The sequence below is a fragment of the Xyrauchen texanus genome, chromosome 8 (assembly GCF_025860055.1).
Source record: "Xyrauchen texanus isolate HMW12.3.18 chromosome 8, RBS_HiC_50CHRs, whole genome shotgun sequence".
Classification (NCBI taxonomy): Eukaryota; Metazoa; Chordata; class Actinopteri; order Cypriniformes; family Catostomidae; genus Xyrauchen; species Xyrauchen texanus.
In genome coordinates this window covers 47,023,308-47,042,846 of record NC_068283.1, presented here as the reverse complement: position 1 = coordinate 47,042,846, position 19,539 = coordinate 47,023,308, and the positions used below count along the sequence as shown (strand labels likewise).

The following is a 19,539-nucleotide window of genomic DNA, read 5'->3' as shown; positions in this document are numbered from 1 at the left end:
TGATAATCAGGTTCCTCAGAGGTGCCCGGAGGCTGAATCTTCCCAGACCATGCATCTTCCCCTCATGGGATCTCTCCGTGGTCCTCTTGGGCCTTCGGAGAGCCCCATTTGAGCCACTAGAGTCAGTCCAGCTGAAAGCCGTCTCCTTAAAGACGGCCCTCCTGATTGCGCTCACCTCCATCAAGAGGGTGGGGGACCTGCAAGCATTCTCTGTCAGGGACTCTTGCCTGGAGTTCGGTCTGGGCTCCTGAGACCCTGACTGGGCTATGTGCCCAAGGTTCCCACAACTCCCTTCAGGGATCAGGTGGTGAACCTGCAAGCGCTGCCACAGGAAGAGGCAGACCCAGCCCTGTCATTGCTGTGTCCGGTGCACCTACTTGGATCGCATGCAGAGCTTTAGATGCTCTGAGCAGCTCTTTGTCTGCTTTGGTGGGCAGCAGAAAGGGAACGCTGTCTCTAAACAGATGCTTGCCATTGCATTGGCCTACCAGACCCAGGCCATGCCTGCCCCCTTGCAGATTTGAGCACACTCTACAAGGAGTGTGGCGTCCTCATGGGCACTGGCCAATGGCACCTCTCTAGTAGACAATTGCAGAGCAGCGGGCTGGGCAACACCCAATACCTTCGTGAGAATTTACAATCTCCGTGTTGAGCCGGTTTCGTCCCGTTTTCTTTCAGTTACGAACAGGTAGTGTTCAGTAATACAGAACAGCTGGCCGGGTGTATTGCTTGCATATAACACCTTTCCCCTCCCCTGAGGCAAAAACGTGCACTTTTACCCCAGTAAACTTCACGAAGTCGTGGACCCTGGATTTCCTTCCTCCCTAGCCCTATGGTTTGCGAACTAGGCGGAGGAGTTCGCAGCCAGCCCCACTACGGGGTCTAATATGCCCTGTACTGGTATAGGTGCTCCACGTGTGCCGATTACTCCAGTAACCCCTTGTGGCAGGGCGGAGGGCGGGGCCGAGTCGTGATCCTACGCACCCGGTCCCGTATTAGGCTAATTATGCCTCCGTGAGGGTTAAAGGCTGACTGCAGGGGATCGTGCGGGAGAGAGAAATCTGTTGTGTGTGTTTGTGTCTTCTTTTTTTAAGTTTATCATTAAACTATTATTTATATTGAAAAGCCGGTTCTCGCCTCCTCCTTTCCATTGATCCCTTTACACCCCTGTGATGTATATTCCGGGGTACGGTCTCCCTGTCGGCGGACCCGCGTCTCCCTTTGGCAGAGCTCTCTCAAAACAGAAGGGGAAGTAACCAAGATGATGTGTCCCTCTTGCCACAACACTGTACTAGCCACTGAAATGGCTGGACCTTGTCTCGGCTCCTCAGCACAAAACCTGAACGAGTGGCATTCCAGCTCCTTTTATACCCGTATGTCCAGGTGGTATTCAAATTCCACTCAACAATTGGCCTTTTCTCAAAGAATGGGAGGTGTTCGGGGCTCTCAAGAGTGACCCCTAGTGTCACTACATTGACACAACATCTCGTTCCCTCCATCAGGGAACGGATGTTACAACAGTTACCATGACGATTTGCTCCATAGGCTAAACATGAGAAAAATGGCGCCATCTGGTGGAAAATATATAAAAAAAATGTTTGAAGCCTGGGCTCTGGAATGAAAGCATAATATCATAGAATTCATGATTTTATGCTTTAATGGCACTGGGATCAGATCAAATATTGCAGTTTTAATGGGTTTCAATGGGGACATTTTTGTCCTGAAGATCCTAAGTGTAACTATTTTATGTGCACAGTGTATTATTACATGCTGTTGGCATAAACACCAAAATGATAGAAAAAAACTAAAATGAAAGGACAAAAATGTCCCGAAGGTCGCAAAAGGGTTAAGTAAGTTGTTTTACACTGTCTTTGTTTTATTTGTATACAGCTCAGCTGTAACGCTTTCACAATATGAATGTACAATATTTGTCACTCCAGTAAAACACCTTAAAAATGAAACAGACAGATTTGAGAGAGACAGACAGTTATGGTGCTTGTATGGTTGTGTCTCTCTGCACCTGTGTCGGGCTTTAGCGGTGCAGTATTTGAGCGCCCGGTCCGGTTCACTGACCAGTCCATCTCTCCAGCACTGACCACACACAAACTTCAGCTCTAGACTGTGACCTTTGACCTCAGCTGATTCAGCAATTCCTGTTCCCTGCACAGGACCCGCCTTTCCATTGGTGTCCTCTGCTTTGAGTGGACTGTTTGATTTGGCAGCAGTGTTTTTATTAGATAAACGTGAAGTTGCAATTGCAGGCTGAAGGAGACACAATACAGACTGAGAGGGAGTTCAGAGTTCACTAACACATGCATTAAGTTCTAATTAGTGGTGTTTTTAATTCAAGTGAAGCATCAAAAAGTGTTTTGTGTCAAATCGTATGTAGAGTTTAAACATATAATAGTATATTGTGGCTTTAATTAATGCTAAAATACTCACTGGCTGTTTGTTCCAATGGATTTTTGACTCCTGGACGATCTCTTCAGGAGTGATACCTGGCCACACACACACACACATCAACACACACACACACACACACACACACACAACGATGTTTGGTGAATTTAAGCATGTGGCTCCACCTACTGGATCACTGATGTATTACAATACAGTCTGTGTGTGTGTGTGTGTGTGTGTGTATGTGTGTATGTGTATGTATGTGTGTCGTGTGTATTTATCACTTTATGGGGACCAAATGTCCCCATAAGGATAGTAAAACCAGAAATGTTTGACCTTGTGGGGACATTTTGTCGGTCCCCATGAGGAAAACAGCTTATAAATCATACTAAATTATGTTTTTTGAAAATGTAAAAATGCAGAAAGTTTTCTGTGAGGGTTAGGTTTAGGGGTAGGGTTAGGTTTAGGGGATAGAATATAAAGTTTGTTCAGTATAAAAACCATTGTGTCTACGTAAAGTCCCCATAAAACATGGAAACAGAATGTGAGTGTGTGTGTGTGTGTGTGTGTGTGTGTGTGTGTGTGTGTGTGTGTGTGTGTGTGTGTGTGTGTGTGTGTGAGTGTGTGTACCAGAGTCTCTCTGCAGTATCCAGGTCTGCAGTTCTATGAGTGAGTGAGCGAAGCAGCAGGCGTCTTCTCTCTTACAGCCGAATCTGAACTTATGATGACACATGTCCAACTGACAGTGAGGACTCAACACTCGTATCTTACTGTAACACACCGTACTGTTCTTTACCACATGAACCAAACACCTGACACACACACACAGAGAGAGAGAGAGAGAGAGAGAGAGAGAGAGAGAGAGATTTACTTCACATATGACAGCAGTGTTCTACAGTTACTATATATAAACTCTAAATCACTGAATAAAGATGTTGGGACAGTGAAAGAATTAAGAGCACCCCCCCAAAGAAACATGAACATACAAAAGAATAAACAAACTAAATGAAAAAAAGGAATGAACAAAATGAACAAATGCATGGAAGAATCAAAACACTAAAATAAAAAGACAAGCAAGAGAAAGAACAAACAAATGAAGGAGAAAACATTATGAAAAACAAGAACAACTGAATTGAAGAATAAACAGATGAAAAGAATGAAGAAAGAAAAGAAGAAACAAACAAAGGAAAGAACAAATGAACAAATCAAGGAGGGAAAATTAATAGATGTAAAAATAATATAAGAATCAGCAAAAAAAAAAATAACAAACAAGGTAAAGGAAAAAGAAAAACCATGTTGCACTAAAACATCAAGAAAGGAAAAAAGCCAAACAGACAAAATCTATAGAATAGAAGAATTAACAAACAAAAGAAAATCTAATAAATGAGGGAAAGAGTGAACAAACTTATTAAGGGAAAAAAGACAAAACAAAAGAGTAAGAATGAACATGAAGAACAAATGAATGGAAAATTGAAAAAATAAAATGAAGAGAAAGAAAGAACAAAACAAATAAATCAAAGAATGCAAAAACAACCAAACGATAAAAGTGTAAACAACTAAAAACAAATGAATGAAAAAATAAACAAACAAAATAAAATTAACATAAAGAGAACGAAAAAACAAACATACAAATAAAACAAAGAACGAAAAAACAAACAAAAGATAAAAGACAATATAAACAACAAAAACAAATGAACAGAAGAATAAACAAACAAAATAAAATGAACATAAAGAGAAAGTATAAACAAACTAAGAAACAAACAAACAAATAAAACAAAGAATGAAAAACAAACAAAAGATAAAAGACAATATAAACAACAAAAACAAATGAACAGAAGAATAAACAAACAAAATAAAATGAACATAAAGAGAAAGTATAAACAAACTAAGAAACAAACAAACAAATAAAACAAAGAACGAAAAACAAACAAAAGATAAAAGACAATATAAACAAAAAAAACAAATGAATGAAAGAATAAACAAACAAAAGAAAATTAACATAAAGAGAAAAAAGTATAAACAAATTAAGAACAAACAAATAAACCAAAGAACAAAAAAACAAACAATAGATAAAAGACAATATAAACAACAAAAACAAATGAACGGAAGAATAAACAAACAAAAGAAAATGAACATGAAAGCAAGTATAAACAAATAAAAGAACAAACAAATAAATAAAAGAACGAAAAAAGATAAAAGACAATATAAACAACAAAAACAAATGAACGGAAGAATTAATAAAAAAGAAAGAATGAGTAAACAAACATAATATATTCTCATTTTATTTGTATTTGTTATTATCTCTGTCTTGTTGTTGTTGTACACTTAATAAAGCAATAAAGCTCATTCTGATTCTGAAAATCAAACAGATGAAAGATAACAGAATGAATGAACAAAAGAACAAATGAAACAAATAAACTAACAAAAACCGAACAAATAAATACATGAAAGGACGGTTTAGTGGTTTTCTTACTTGTTCTTGTCAAACTGGTGTTGTGTTTGCAGGTTTGCACACAGAGCAGGATTCTCCTTCCAGCGTTTGCTGATAATTCTGTGTTTACAGTCAAAACAGACCTGCAGAAGAACAGACGACACGTTTCATCATCAGACATCAGCTGCAGTCCAGCAACAGTCATCTCTCTCCCCGACCACACTTTACAAACTGATCCTGTCTCTGTCAGTGTGTGTCGTTACCTCACAGAGGAACATGAACATCCCCGTGTGCATGTTCAGCAGTTTGATGACGCTGAGCGCTTGTCTCTGATTGGTCGCCAGAGGATTGAACAGCAGCTCTCTGACGAGTAAGCCCCGCCTCTCCTGCGTCCACACGTCTATTTCTTCTTGACAATATGCGAATGTGCAGTCCTCGCCAAACTTACACACCTGATTCTCCAAAATCTCTACACACACACACACACACACACACACACACACACACACACACACATTGAAGAGTAAAGTGCATTCATTTCTCATTCTAGTTAACCAATCACTGCCCAGCTGACAGGTGATGATGTACCTCTACAGAGCACAAAGGCACCATGGAAGTTTTTATGAGTTGGGCGGGGCCGAATCCGCCTCCAGGGTGAGTTAGCCCCACCCCTTCTCCTGCACAGCAGCAGATCTTTCTTGCAGCTGTGAGTGACATCAGATCTGAATTCAAAATCCAGCACACCTGAACCTGAGAGAGAGAGACAGGTGAGCTACAGACAGACAGATGTCTAACACACTGGAAACGTGTTTGTGTCACCTGTAGAAGTGAAGCAGGAGGAGCAGGCTTGTGTAAACTCATGTGTGTGTTCTAGTGGATTCTTGGACAGACAGGAAAGAGTGGAGGTCACATGACCATTCCTCTGTAACAAACACATACAAATGAAGAAGTTCCCATTTGAACAGCAGAGATCACAAATGCATGTTTATTGAGTATATAGTGCATATTCTCTCTAATGTAAGTCTTCTGTCCTCTTTAATGTGATTCGTTATTTTAATATCTGTCTAACAGACTCACTGTATGAGGGTTGATCGCAGGATTTATCTCGTTTTTTAGTTTGACTGACGGCAGAAAACTAGGACAGACTTTCCCACCTGAGAGAGAAACATCAACATAAGAGTGTGAACAGGTGATACATATTAAATATAATGTGAAACAACAGACAGGTGTTGTCGCGCACACCTGGCAGGCTGAATTCAGACAGTGAATTGAGCGCGTCTCCTCCCACCACTAGAGGCCGCTGCAGGGCGTCAGAGCCAGCGCAGGAAACCTGCGGCGGACAGATGGAGTCTAACGTGTCCAGACCGTCTGAGTTCACATCAGGCTTAGCGAAGGAGTCGAGAGCGTTTAACTGACTCCCCGCATATGAGCAGAATGCAGGAGGATGACGAGGAGATGAAGAGGAGAAACACACCAGACCGCTGGGGACAACGCCACTCTGAGGAGAGAATAAAGACACCACAGACGCTTCACTGAACACTTAATATTCACACTCACAACTCGATATTCTGCTTCGTTTTCTGAGTTACAAAAACTCTGTGGACCCGGGGGCGCTATACCGTGATTTATTTTAACTTAAAGTCGCTGTATACATAGTTCAGGCCTATGAGGTATTGTGTGAAAGCTCGGAATCTGAACTTTCCAGGGAACGCCATCACTTTTGCATTTATGTTACACAAAATAACAAAATAAGGCCTGAAATCATTTGCGTTGCAAATTAGCGCCCCTACAGGTAATGGGGAAGAAATATTCATTTAAAGTCCAAGTTCAAGTTCAAGTTCATTTTATTTATATAGCACATTTTATAACAGCCACTGACTGACCAAAGTGCTTTACAGAACTACAAAATTAAAAGACACCAACACCATGTGTAGTAGCACATCATAAAACAGTACAACAAGGTTAAGAACACCTTAAAGCGGAGACGCTCAAGCAGTCTCAGAGACTATCAGTAGTAGAAAATAAAAACAGAGAAAACAGTAACAGGTTTAAAACTAGTATCATACTCGAAGGAGAGAAATATAAAATAGACAGAAAAAAATATATAAGTATAAATATATCTATAAAAACACCCATACACACACACATACACATACGTATATATATATATATATACATATATACATACACACACATATATGTACACATATACACATACATATACACGTATATGCACCTTATTTGTAGGCCAAAGAGAACAAGTGCGTTTTTAAAAGTGACTTAAAAGAAATCACAGAAGGGGCTATCCGAACGTCCAAGGGCAAATTGTTCCACAACCGAGGCCCAACCACAGAAAAGGCTCGATCCCTCTACGTTTAAGTCTGCATTGAGGGACTTGTAACAGATTTTTTCACCTGATCTCAGACTTCTTGACGCGTGTAAGGTTGAAGCAGTTCAGTTAGGTAGCTAGGCTTGGTTGCGTAGAGCTTTGTACACAAATAACAGGATTTTAAACTCAGTTCTGAAATGAATGGGCAACCAGTGAAGAGACCTCAGAATTGGGGTTATGTGGTCACTTTTCCGACCATTTGTGAGGAATCTTGCAGCGGCATTTTGCACCAGTTGAAGACGAGCTGTTTGCGTTTTGAGATACCGCAGTAAAGTGAATTGCAGTAATCTACACGTGTGGTGATAAAAGCATGAACAGCCATCTCAAGAGTTTTGTGATTAAGAAAAGGTTTGACTTTTGACAACAGCCGCGAGGTGATAAAAACTAGAGCTTATTACAGAAGAGATTTGCTTTTCAAAATTTAAAGACTCATCCAGACAAACGCCCAAGTTCCGCACACTTGCAGAACTAAATGCCGCTAGTCTGCCTAGGTCAAAGGTAACAGCCTGGGGATTACCAGTGGACCCGAAAACAATGATCTCTGTTTTGTTTTCATTTAAAAACAAAAAATTTTTATCCAGCCAAAATTTTACTTCATCCAGACAACCTAACAATGATGAAAGGGCAGAGGGATCAGTCCATCACATGGCACTTAGATGGACAAGTCACATATCAAAAGAAAGCTCTCATTCTGAGGAATGTGACTGTACAGTTTATCGTGTTGCCCTAAAAACACATTTTAAATGATTTTCAAAAGACTTCTCATTTGTGCACCAATTTCTGCTGCTGTAAACATTATATCTACTTTTACCTTATGGATTTGCCTAAAAGATTAGCCACTGTTTACTTGTCCATGAGATTGTTTGGCTGAATAATCCAATGTTATATCTTAGATGTCCAGGGGCCGGTTGCATAAACATAGCCATTAACTTAAGACTGCATTTAGTTTGACTAGCTAAAGACGCCATAGAAAGCCTGTTGCATAAAAGAAGCTAACAGTTGTCTTTAGTAAGACAGTCTAATTTGCATTGCATTGTGGGAAAAATAAGACACTGAACAGCTTAAAAAAATGACCGACAGTGGACGCTCAATACAGTTTTTATTCGCTGAGAATATTTGCTTATTAGAGGACTACAATGCTTCAAAATTTATTTTAATGAACACATTTAGTGATTTAACCCAAATAATTAAAAACACAAAATTTCTTCAACCAAGTCTCAACTCAAGCCCCTTTCAGCCCCCACTGGCTCAGCTGACAGTTATTTTCAATGGCAACATGGAATGAAAACAAACGTGAGCCTGAGGTGTGCTGTCTTACATTTTGGTCTTTAATTAGACTGTTTTATGCAACTTAAAAATTAAGACCAACATTTTAGACGACTAACTAGTAAGACTAGTCTAAAACAGTTTTATGCAACCGGCCCCAGAACATAATATGCCATCCAGCAGGAAAAGCATGCACAACAAATCATCATAAAAATATGTTTTCGACTATTGATAAAATGGTGTATATCATCGCAAACATGAGGATCTCAGCTTTCTAATGACACATAGATTTAGCTTCTAGTCCACTCAGAGGCCGAGAATCGGATCATAGGATTATAAACACGAACCATATTATTTATGAATAATTTAGACTTTTTTTATTTGGGGGGGTTCTCTTGAAAACTGAAACTTTTTTTCGCATTTAGTCCACAGTGTTTGTAAATGGTAAGCTTATTATAAAATAAGCAAAATATTGCAGGCGGCAGCCCAAAAATGCATCAGAGTTTAACCAATTAAGTCAATGAAATACTCACTTGTTACTTTCAGACGGACTGAAATTCTTCTAAACACAAATTTCACTAATTGCTACTAATCAGTATTTTCCTTACAGCTGTTAAAAACGACTGCCCTTTATTATCTTTTTGCATGCCGCTCAATTTCAGATTTCCTCGCCCCTAAACAGCACATAGAAACAAAAACAAACTCTGGTTGATTGATGTGAAAAGCCCAAAATATTCTGTGGTTTTTCATACGCCAATCCGTTTCATACATACGCTTGATGCAAATTACATCATCAGCACAGTATGTGCGGACTTTGCACAAAGATAGCCAAACCTAATTCTAGACACACGGATAGTCCAAATCTTTGTATGTCATCACAGCAAAATCAACGATGAAAGTGTTAATGAAGCGTGCACTTGCCATTGACTCTGCTAAATATGCATTGAACATGTTTGCATGAGAAGGAACGCGGTAAACAAGTCCACTACCAGTGCACACACCTGTGGTGTGTCCTCCTCTTTAGACATACAGTCCAGCAGAATGTCCAGCTCGTCTCCCATCAGATCATTGTCCTCCAGTGGCTGTGAGACAGGCACAGACAGCGCCACACGCTGGCCACTCTCAGGTACTGCACTGAACATTGTTGGGTCCTCATCACTCACAGGGACCGGGGCGGGTAAGACAGGAGATGGCCTCTCAGTCAAACCAACTGAGACGAGAAAAAATTATAATAATGTACATGATGTACAATCACATAGTGTTCATGCATATAGTATTCAATGCATGCTATGCACGCTGTATATACAGCAGAAAGAGTATGTATAATGTAACAGTAAATACCTGCAGCGTCAGTCACTCTCTCCACTCCATTAAAAGACATCTGCAAACAAAGGCGTGCAAGCAAGAGATGTAGAAATACGACATATGCATGTACAGTATTTGCTCATCAGAACCAGCTGTGCTATAATGCACAGGGGAAAGTCATGCAACACTGATCAGACTTAAACGTGAAGGTTTTTGTTGTGATGTCCTACCACTTCTAACGGAGGCGGCACGTCCCAATCGTCCAGAGAACTCAAGGCATTCCCCTCCTGAGACAGAGAGACACAGACTTTATCTGGAAGTGTTTAATAGTCTAATATGATAACTGAAACTGACTTTCTGCTTTTCATCGGTGATCAATAATTCTCTATGAACTGCAACAAGAATAAGTGATGTAAACAAAGATCTCTACAGGCAACAGGGCTGAGCAATAAAACCATATCCGAATCAATCATACTTTAGCCAATAAAATCACATGCTTAATTTGAATTCACCATGTTCTGATGGGCTGCGGCGCGGTTGATGTATAGACTCTCCAGCAGGGCGGCGGGCACATGCAGACCCTCGTCCTGAGCATACAGTGCCACACTGACTCCCTCGCTGAAATCAGCTTGCGCCTGCATCCATCTGCGCTCTCGAAACGCAGCGTTCCCCTCATCCAAGAGATTACACACCAGCTTAATTACAAACCCCTAAAGAACAACAATAAGAGGAGACAACACGGTTTAACATTTGGATTGAGCATCACACGGCACAATATGACAGGGCCAAACATGCTATATGTCGAACATGTTTCTTATAAGTATTCGTGTGTGTGTGTGTGTGTGTGTGTGTGTGTGTGTTTAAACTCAACCTCAAAGGCTTCAGGCTCAGGATAGGGCAAAGGCGATCTGCAGACAAAAACACAAACCAAAAATTTACAGCAAATATGAGATACGATCATACGACAGTAAAGCGTTGTCCGTTACAGTCATTTAGAGCAAGCTTTGAGTAGACAAGAGTAAACTTTATAGATTATAGTAAACATAGTGTACTGCACAGTGCCAGCCTTGTCAATTAAGCAACATAAGCGGCTGCATAGGGAATGTCCTGGAATAAGGAAGTCTTTTCTCTCTTTGCAACAAAACTCTTGAAATCAAGGAGTTCCAGATGTTAAAGATTAGACTTTATTGAACAAAGCAGCAAAGCCGAGATGCCAGAAGATCATCGGACTATCCCGTTCCAAACTCTATTTTATACATTTCTGTTATCTTAGACAAATAATCATGCATCCCCACCTTATCTGTTTGCCACAATTAGTAATCAGACCTTCTGGCTTCTTTTTAATAGTGTAATTCTAGCAACTATTCTATTTTTAAATAAAAAAAACATTTAATCCCATTTATCAAGAAAGTGTACATTGCAAGTCAACAGAAAAGAGTAGACTAATGATTGTACCATGAGGAATGCTTTGCCCACGATGTATCATTCTGTATATTGCTGAGGTATGATAAGACAGCATACAGTGGATATAAAAAGTCTACACACCCCTGTTATAATGGCAGGTTCTTGTGATGTAAAAGAATGAGACAAAGATAAATCATGTCAGAACTTTTTCCACTTTTAATGTGACCTATAATGTGAACAATTCAATTGAAAAACAAACTGAAATTTTCGTGGGGGAAAAATGAAAATTAAAACCTTACAATAACCCTGTTGCATAAGTGTGCACACACTCTTATAACTGGGGATGTGGCTGTGTTCAGAATTAACCAATCACATTCAAACTCATGTTAAATAGAAGTCATTACACACCTGCCATCATTTAAAGTGACTCTGATTAATCACAAATAAAGTTCAGCTGTTCTAGTAGGATTTTCCTGACATTTTCTTAGTTGCATCTCAGAGCAAAAGCCATGGTCCGCAGAGAGCTTCCAAAGCATCAGAGGGATCTCATTGTTTAAAGATATCAGTCAGGAGAAGGGTACAAAAGAATTTCCAAAGCATTAGATATACCAGTGGAACACAGAGAAGACAGTCATCATCAAGTGGAGAAAATATGGCACAACAGAGACATTACCAAGAACTGGACGTCGCTCCAAATTTGATGAAAAGACGAGAAGAAAACTGGTCAGGGAGGCTTCCAAGAGGCCTACAGCAACATTAAAGGAACTGCAGGAATTTCTGGCAAGTTCTGGCTGTGTGCTACATCTGACAACTATCTCCTGTGTTCTTCATATGAATGGGGTAGGGTGGCAAGACAGAAGCCTTTTCTTACAAAGAAAAACATCCAATCCCGGCTGAAGTTTGCAAAAACAAACATCAAGTCTCACAAAAGCATGTGGGAAAATGTGTTATGGTCTGATGAAACCAAGGTTGAACTTTTTGGCCATAATTCCAAAAGGTATGTTTGGAGAAAATACAACACTGCACATCACCCAAAGGACACCATACCCACAGTGAAGCATGGTGGTGGCAGCATCATGCTTTGGGGTTGTTTTTCTTCAGCTGGAACTGGGGCCTCAGTCAGAGTGGAGGGAATTATGAACAGTTCCAAATACCAGGCAATTTTGGCACAAAATCTTCAGGCGTCCGTTAGAAAGCTGAAGATGAAGAGGAAGTTCACCTTTCAGCACGACAACGACCCAAAGCACACATCCAAATCCACAAAAGCATGGCTTCACCAGAAGAAGATTAATGGTTTAGAATGGCCCAGCCAGAGCCCAGACCTGAATCCAATTGAACATCTTTGGGGTGACCTGAAGAGGGCTGTGCACAGGAGATGTCCTCGCAATCTGACAGATTTGGAGCACTTTTGTAAAGAAGAGTGGACAAATATTGCCACGTCAGGATGTGCCATGCTAATAGACTCCTACCCAAAAAGACTGAGTGCTGTAATAAAATCAAAAGGTGCTTCAACAAAGTAGTAGTTTATGGGTGTGCACACTTATGAAACCAGGTTATTGGGAGGTTAATTTTTCCCCTCAGTTTGCTTTTCAATTGAATTGTTCACGTTATAGGTCACATTAAAGGTGGAAAAAGTTCTGACATGATTTATCTTTGTCTCATTCTTTTACATGGGGTGTATAGACTTTTATATCCACTGTATGTGCGACCTTCAAAGTTTCCCATAGTATAGTCACAAAGGCCTTACAGCATTCAGACTTCAGACTTTTCCTGATTTACATAATGCCCAGGCTACTCTACAAATATCTTTTATATGTTTAATAAAAATATACTATAGGAACTGCGACCACCAGGGGGCCCATTATCACGGGTACAGTACAGATACATAATTATTTGCACTAAGTGTAAATAGCACTAGCCACACAGCCCAGATATATGCGCAGCAAAAGTTAGATAGAACCTGTCAAAACTATGAAATAATATTATATGGTAATTACAGAAAAGGCATAAAGATATATGTACATTTGACTTCTGTTTCCTTAAGAAGCAGTGTGGCGACTTTAGTATGACAGGTACAGGTGAACCTTTTGCCAATTTCATTCTTCTCCCCATATTCATATCCAATAGAGGTAGACCAATATATCGGTTTTACCAATTAACCGGTGACTTTTGGAACTATCATTATTAGCTAAACTTTTTTCCCCATTTCATCATATCAAAAGAGTCCCCAGTGTGTTTCGCGCTTGTTTATACTTAAACGTCCTATGCTATGCACCAAATCTGAATTATTTTTACTTTTGGGGATTTACTAGGATTTTGGTTGAACAATATAATGGATCTGGGATTTTATTCATTTTGGACTCTTTGTCAGTGCCCATCATTAGTAAAGTAAAAACAAAAGTATTTTTTTTTTTTACATATAAATACATATTGAAAATATGGGCTGATTAATCAGTTATCGGTATCTGCAAAATCCATTGTCGGTCGACCTCTAAAGCATGATGCCTTTGCCGAGGAAAACATTGGGCAGCACAGAGAAGGGTTTGGTTTAGGTTTTCTTCAGCGGCTCGGCATCTCATGGGCTGGTGGAGAGAGAGAGTCTTGATGCACACACAGAGAAGAGAATGGTGTTTCGTCCCGCTGCCAGCAATGTTTTTTTAAGTTTCATCACAATACTACAACCACTGAATATGTTATTCAGTGCATTAAAAAAGTTTTTCTCATTAAGAATTTAACTGTAATTTTGAAACGTGTATAAAATCATGAGCTCTCACATGAGCTGAGGACTCTAGTCATATCAGAAACCTCATAAAAGCTGTTTTAGTCTACATGGGGCAGGGGTGCCCTCATGGGGGCGGCCATTTTAGAGTCACATGGCCACCCAAACACTACTCGCTTAAGCTCAGTAACCATCTTGTTATTGGACACTTTCACAGTTGGATTAAATGAATCATGGCTGATTGTGACTAGTGAATTAATGGCATCTGAAACTGAAATCAATTGATTTTAAATGATGCTGCATCCACACCACTAGAGGTCACTGTCCAAGTCCAAGATGACAACAAAACGTTACTGAGTGCACCTCTAATTTATACATATGATTGTTGTGTTTGGTTAGTTAAAAAAATGATATTCTCTTATTTATTTAATCCAGAAGTTGTTATACACGTGCAAATAAAGTTTTTAAGCTTTGTACTTTTAAAAATAAATTAACTTGTTTGTTTGAACAGTTTAAGCTTGCTTAGTTATTGATGTTGGGTGTGTTTGCATGGGTGTACTTGTAGCTATGGGTGCCCCATTTTAAAATCTGCATTGGGCCCCTAAAATGCAAGGGCCGTCCTTGATATTGCATAGTTTTGAGGTTTAAATATCTGTCTTACTTGATGAAGCTCAGCGCTCTCTGAATCTCCTCTCTGCGCTTCTGACGCTCACGACTCATGTTTCCTCACACACCTGACAAACAAACACATGTGTTAAGTGCATGTTTACATCAGTTAGACATGACAGGCCCATATTAGGACACAGAAGACAGCTTCAATGTAAATGTAAATAATGCACTGAATTATTGCACTTACAATGCATTAAATGCATTGGCTACATGTCCATATAATTACCAAAAATATCAGGCACACGGGAGGAAAACACGTTTCATATGTAAATATAAAGTCCTTACAGTGATGTATGTGTGTGTGTGTGTGTGCGTGTGTGTATTGGTGGGAAGTTGTGATAATGTTTCTAATGTGACAAGTCAAATGTCAAAATCGAGTGAGCTCCCTAAATAGATTTTTGGGAGTCACGGGGCGCGTGCAATGATACTGCTGTCTATGTAGGGAGCTCACTAGGATTTCAGACGCACCCAAAATAACTCCTGCTCGCTGCCTTCACGTTACAGTTTCTGCAAAAGCGAAAATAAAGCAGCTGATGAAACTAACACGGCACTATAACAACTCATAAATACAGTCCCTAACCTTTAATAAACACGTAATACAAATATAAACTCACGTTAATAGATGAGTCAACTCTTCACTCACCTGTTTGTGCAGAAATGACGTCAGGACGCGCTTTCTTCGGCGACTTGCGTGCGATTTGTTAATAGTTTGCGTTTAACTCAACAGATGGATGATTGACAGAGAATCAGTTGATCAATCAAAGTTGCAACATGTTCGCGACACCGCTGCGCCTCACCCGTACTGTGAACCGCACTAAAGGTTTCTAACCGGGTAGGTTTCTATTTCCTAAGAAACACACTGTGATTCCCACAGAGGGCGCCGGGTGGCCCAAAGAGCCGAATCCTCCGTAATAAACATTCAAATAGTTTTTGGGGTTTTACTGAAGATATTTGTACTTTAGAAAATATAATAAATTAATTGTATTAATAATTGACGTAAAAATGAAAACCAACAGTATAAATATCATTAAAATTATTTTAAAGATGTCTCTACGAGTCATCATACGCGGCCGTGATTGGTCCATTCAGAGCAGCGCTGAGAAAAGTAACAAGTACCACGTGACAGCGGTCTGGACAATAATTTACACCAGAATTATTACTGACACACTTTTATAGACAATGAAATGGAATTATACTTTCCTAATTCTATGCACAAGGCACGTGCTGCCAATGCATTACTAAGTAATTCATTACTGTAATTAAATTAATTTTGGTTGAAAATGTAAAGTAAGGGATTACTCTTAATTTTTCAGTAATTTAATCACAGTTACTTCTGATGTAATTGTGTTAAATACTGTATAGACTGTAGAACAATTGTATATAAAACAATAGTGAATTTAAACTAAACATTTAACGTCTAATGTTAAAAAGTATGTTTTCTAATTTAACGCTGCCCCTTTAAATGTTTTGACCAGTTCATGAATAATTTATTAGATTTTATATGATTTATTTGAGAGAATTAAAAGAACAGTTTCATGTCTATCCTTGTATTTATCGTCTGGTCGAGGCTGATCAGGGTTTTAGAAAGTAATTATTAATAAGTAATGCAATTACTTTTCAGACAGAGTAATTAGTACACTGTAGAAAATAATTAGTGTTAGTAATTCATTACTCTTTAGAGTAACTTACCGAACACTACATGTACTTTAAAGTTAGATTTCAGTCAGACTTTTAGCTAAATCATAATAAAGTTCCACTAAGGGGCAATTTTCAATTTGTTTGCCCTGAGCATTTAGTTTTTTTTACCTTTAATTGTCAATCTGAATAATCAGATACATTGTTACAAACAAATGTAAATAAACAACAAATTGTGTCACATGATATTATAACAACTAGGCTTATAATAAAATATTCAGAAATAATTTTTGACACCACATTTTCAATATTGGGGGCATTTTGTAACTTTCAATAGAAATTTTGTCCACGACTATAATGGTCCTACAAAAATCAATATCTGCTCTGTAATGTGTAATGGAAAATGTTTTTTTTAGAAGAGTTTTTAGTCTCAGTAAGACATATTCTTAACCCTTGTGCGACCATGGGGACATTTTTGTCTTTTACATTTTAGTTTTTTCAATAATTTTGATCAAGATGTGTTAATGCCAACGGCATACATTTTGCCAAAGGTGTGTATTTTTTTTAGGAATTTGATACTTCAGCCTCAGTTCCTATAACACATCTATAATACATCTATAACACATCTATAACACACTGTGTACACACAATAGTCACACTCGGGACCTTCAGGACAAAAATGTGAAACGGCAATATTTAATCCCAGTGCCATAAAAGCATAAAATCATGAATTCTATGATATTATACTTTCATTCTGGAGTCCTGACTTCAACATTTACATTTGTAATATTTTCCACCAGATGGCGCCATTTTCCTCATGTTTATCCTGTGGAGCAAATACAAGCTTTTCCCCTATTCTCTGTTCACTGTATTATAGAGGTGTGTGTGTGTGTGTGTGTGTGTGTGTGTGTGTGTGTGTGTGTGTGTGTGTATTCTCTGTTCACTGTATTATAGAGACCTGCAGCACACCTGAATACATGATGTGTGTGTGTGTGTGTGTGTGTGAGAGAGAGTGTGTGTGTGAGAGAGTGTGTGTGTGTGTGTGTGTGTGTGTGTGTGTGTGTGTGTGTGAGAGAGAGTGTGTGTGAGAGAGTGTGTGTGTGTGTGTGTGTGTGTGTGTGTGTGTGTGTGTGTGTGTATTCTCTGTTTACTGTATTATAGAGACCTGCAGGACAACTGAATACATGATGCAGATACAAGTGTGTGTGTGTGTGTGTGTGTGTGTGTGTGTGTGTGTGTGTGTGTGTGTGTGTGTGTGTGAAATCAACAGTGGCATTATATATATATATATTAAATGGTTAAAATCCTGAAAACGAATGAATGTATGGTAGTTATGAGTCACAGAAAGTGGAAAATAATATGAATATATTATATTTTATGTCAGTTTGTTGACAGACATTTTTTGTCCTCTAAGGTCCTCGGAGTAACTTTTTTAAATAGACACACAAGGGTTAATTCTGCGTTGCATGAGTCAGATATGAGTGGCCTTGAATCACTCCCTCAAGAATGAAAACATCTCTTGACTGTTCTACTATTGCCTAATAAAACTTCCTCTCCTCTAGTTTCTCTTTCCTGCAAAATGAAGTTCATTTATTAGATGTGTTGTTGCATGTTGTTGTTTCATGTCTCTATGGTTTGAATATGATATTTTTAACTTAACTTTACAAAGTTTCATGCCCTCTCTCCCAAAACCCACCTCCAAAGACACGTCAGCCAATCCGATGTTAGTGTACACGCAGTGCTCACTTCTGATTGGCTAAAAAAACGCAGGCCACTCCCCTCTATTCTGCTGTTTAGAGAGTCGAGTGCCGTCAATGACAGGGGTGATTTCTCACGACACACGTTTCACTGATATCTGTCAGATGGTAATATTAAATGCATTATGTAAAAACAAAACGCCAACAGCACCTAAAAGTACTCGTTGAATGGAGGTTAAAAAAAGAACTACAAATCTCATGAGGAAGAGGAAGAAACTGGCAGTGAGAAACACATCTACACCCTAAACATGTTGCTCTCCAATAGGAAGAGAAACGCAGCTTGGAGATGTGTGGAGTGTGCTGAAGAAGATAAATGGGGTTTCTCAATCCAATAATATTCCAGTGCTAATAGGAGAACAGCAGTAACAGAAGAAGAGAAAGCAGAGCAGTTAGTCCGAACTTTTAAAAAAGCACATATTACTGAAAATCTAGATGATTGTAAGAAAAGAAGAAGGGAAACTCTGGAACAGCCTCTAGACGTATATAACCAGAAATCTGTTGGACAGACAGCTTTAGATGTTTTAGATGTCTGAGTTCAAAAGAGTGCAAACTCGGGTTGGCCGCCCTGCTCCGGGGAAAGACGGGTTTTGTTACTTTATGATTAAATATGCAGACGAAGCGATCAAGGCAGTTTTGGACCTTTTTAATAAGGCAAGGGTGGAAGGTAGATTGCCAAAGAACTGTAAACATGCAGTCATCATTCCTATAGCCAAACCAGGAAAATAACCATCAATAGCAGGACACTACAGACCTATTGCCCTCACATCTTTAAATTAAATAACAAAAACTGGTCAATTTAAGCTGGTCAGAAGGGCAGCATCTGATTCAAGAAGCTTGCTATAATAAATGGGATACAGTATTGGGATACATGTCAGAACTTAGGACCCTGGGAGCCTCATTGGGCAGTGGTGGCTCAGCGGTTGAGGCTCTGGGTTACTGACCAGAAGGTTGGGGGTTCAAGCCAGCTGTAGGCCCTTGACCCTATCTGTATCATGGCTGACCCTGCACTCTGACCCCAGTTTAGCTGGGATATGTGAAAACAAACACATTTCAATATATGCAAATATGTATGTATATTGTGTAAATAAAGTATGTAATAAAGGCTTCTATTCTAGAATGGCAGGCATTACCATAAAATACAAAGTAATGAAAGACAATGTAAAATCAATTATAGCTTAAATAGATAGGATCATATTATGTTTACAAGATTAAGAATGGATCATACTAAACTTAATCGCAACACAAACTCAACACAGGTCTATGTGGAACATGTCAGGTAATGGAAACTGTGGAACATGTTTTAATTAAGTGTACCAAGTCTGAACAGAAAATAATAGAATTTATAAGAGAATTACAAGCTTCAGGATGCACATAATTCACTTAATGCAATATCTGAAATATTAGATTAGAAACTGGCAGAGTATTAAAAGCGATAATAAGATTCTTGAGAAACAATGGTCTGAAACATCTTTTTTCCATCTTCGTCACACTCCAGCACAGTAGGTGGCGGTATGCACCTTTTAAGTTGGTTTGCAACCCGCCAGAAAATCCACAGAAGAAGACA

At 39.1% G+C, this 19,539-nt stretch overlaps 1 protein-coding gene across 1 annotated transcript in view; it reads right to left on the bottom strand.

Annotated features, from left to right (window-relative positions):
* The window catches only part of LOC127648289 (zinc finger CCCH domain-containing protein 7A-like), a 69,944-nt gene extending 54,540 nt beyond the window's left edge, over positions 1 to 15,404 (bottom strand). Inside the window, exons 1-16 of the mRNA XM_052132881.1 lie at positions 15,227 to 15,404; positions 14,576 to 14,648; positions 10,663 to 10,699; positions 10,304 to 10,501; positions 10,022 to 10,078; positions 9,828 to 9,867; positions 9,488 to 9,696; positions 6,074 to 6,329; positions 5,909 to 5,985; positions 5,651 to 5,753; positions 5,420 to 5,581; positions 5,095 to 5,300; positions 4,874 to 4,974; positions 3,031 to 3,212; positions 2,443 to 2,498; positions 2,021 to 2,262 (exon numbers count right to left, since the gene is read on the bottom strand). Coding sequence (XP_051988841.1) covers positions 2,021 to 2,262; positions 2,443 to 2,498; positions 3,031 to 3,212; positions 4,874 to 4,974; positions 5,095 to 5,300; positions 5,420 to 5,581; positions 5,651 to 5,753; positions 5,909 to 5,985; positions 6,074 to 6,329; positions 9,488 to 9,696; positions 9,828 to 9,867; positions 10,022 to 10,078; positions 10,304 to 10,501; positions 10,663 to 10,699; positions 14,576 to 14,634 — 1,985 coding nt within the window. The 5' untranslated portion in view covers positions 14,635 to 14,648; positions 15,227 to 15,404. The remainder of the gene's footprint in view (positions 1 to 2,020; positions 2,263 to 2,442; positions 2,499 to 3,030; positions 3,213 to 4,873; positions 4,975 to 5,094; positions 5,301 to 5,419; positions 5,582 to 5,650; positions 5,754 to 5,908; positions 5,986 to 6,073; positions 6,330 to 9,487; positions 9,697 to 9,827; positions 9,868 to 10,021; positions 10,079 to 10,303; positions 10,502 to 10,662; positions 10,700 to 14,575; positions 14,649 to 15,226) is intronic.
* Positions 15,405 to 19,539: the final 4,135 nt, after the last annotated feature.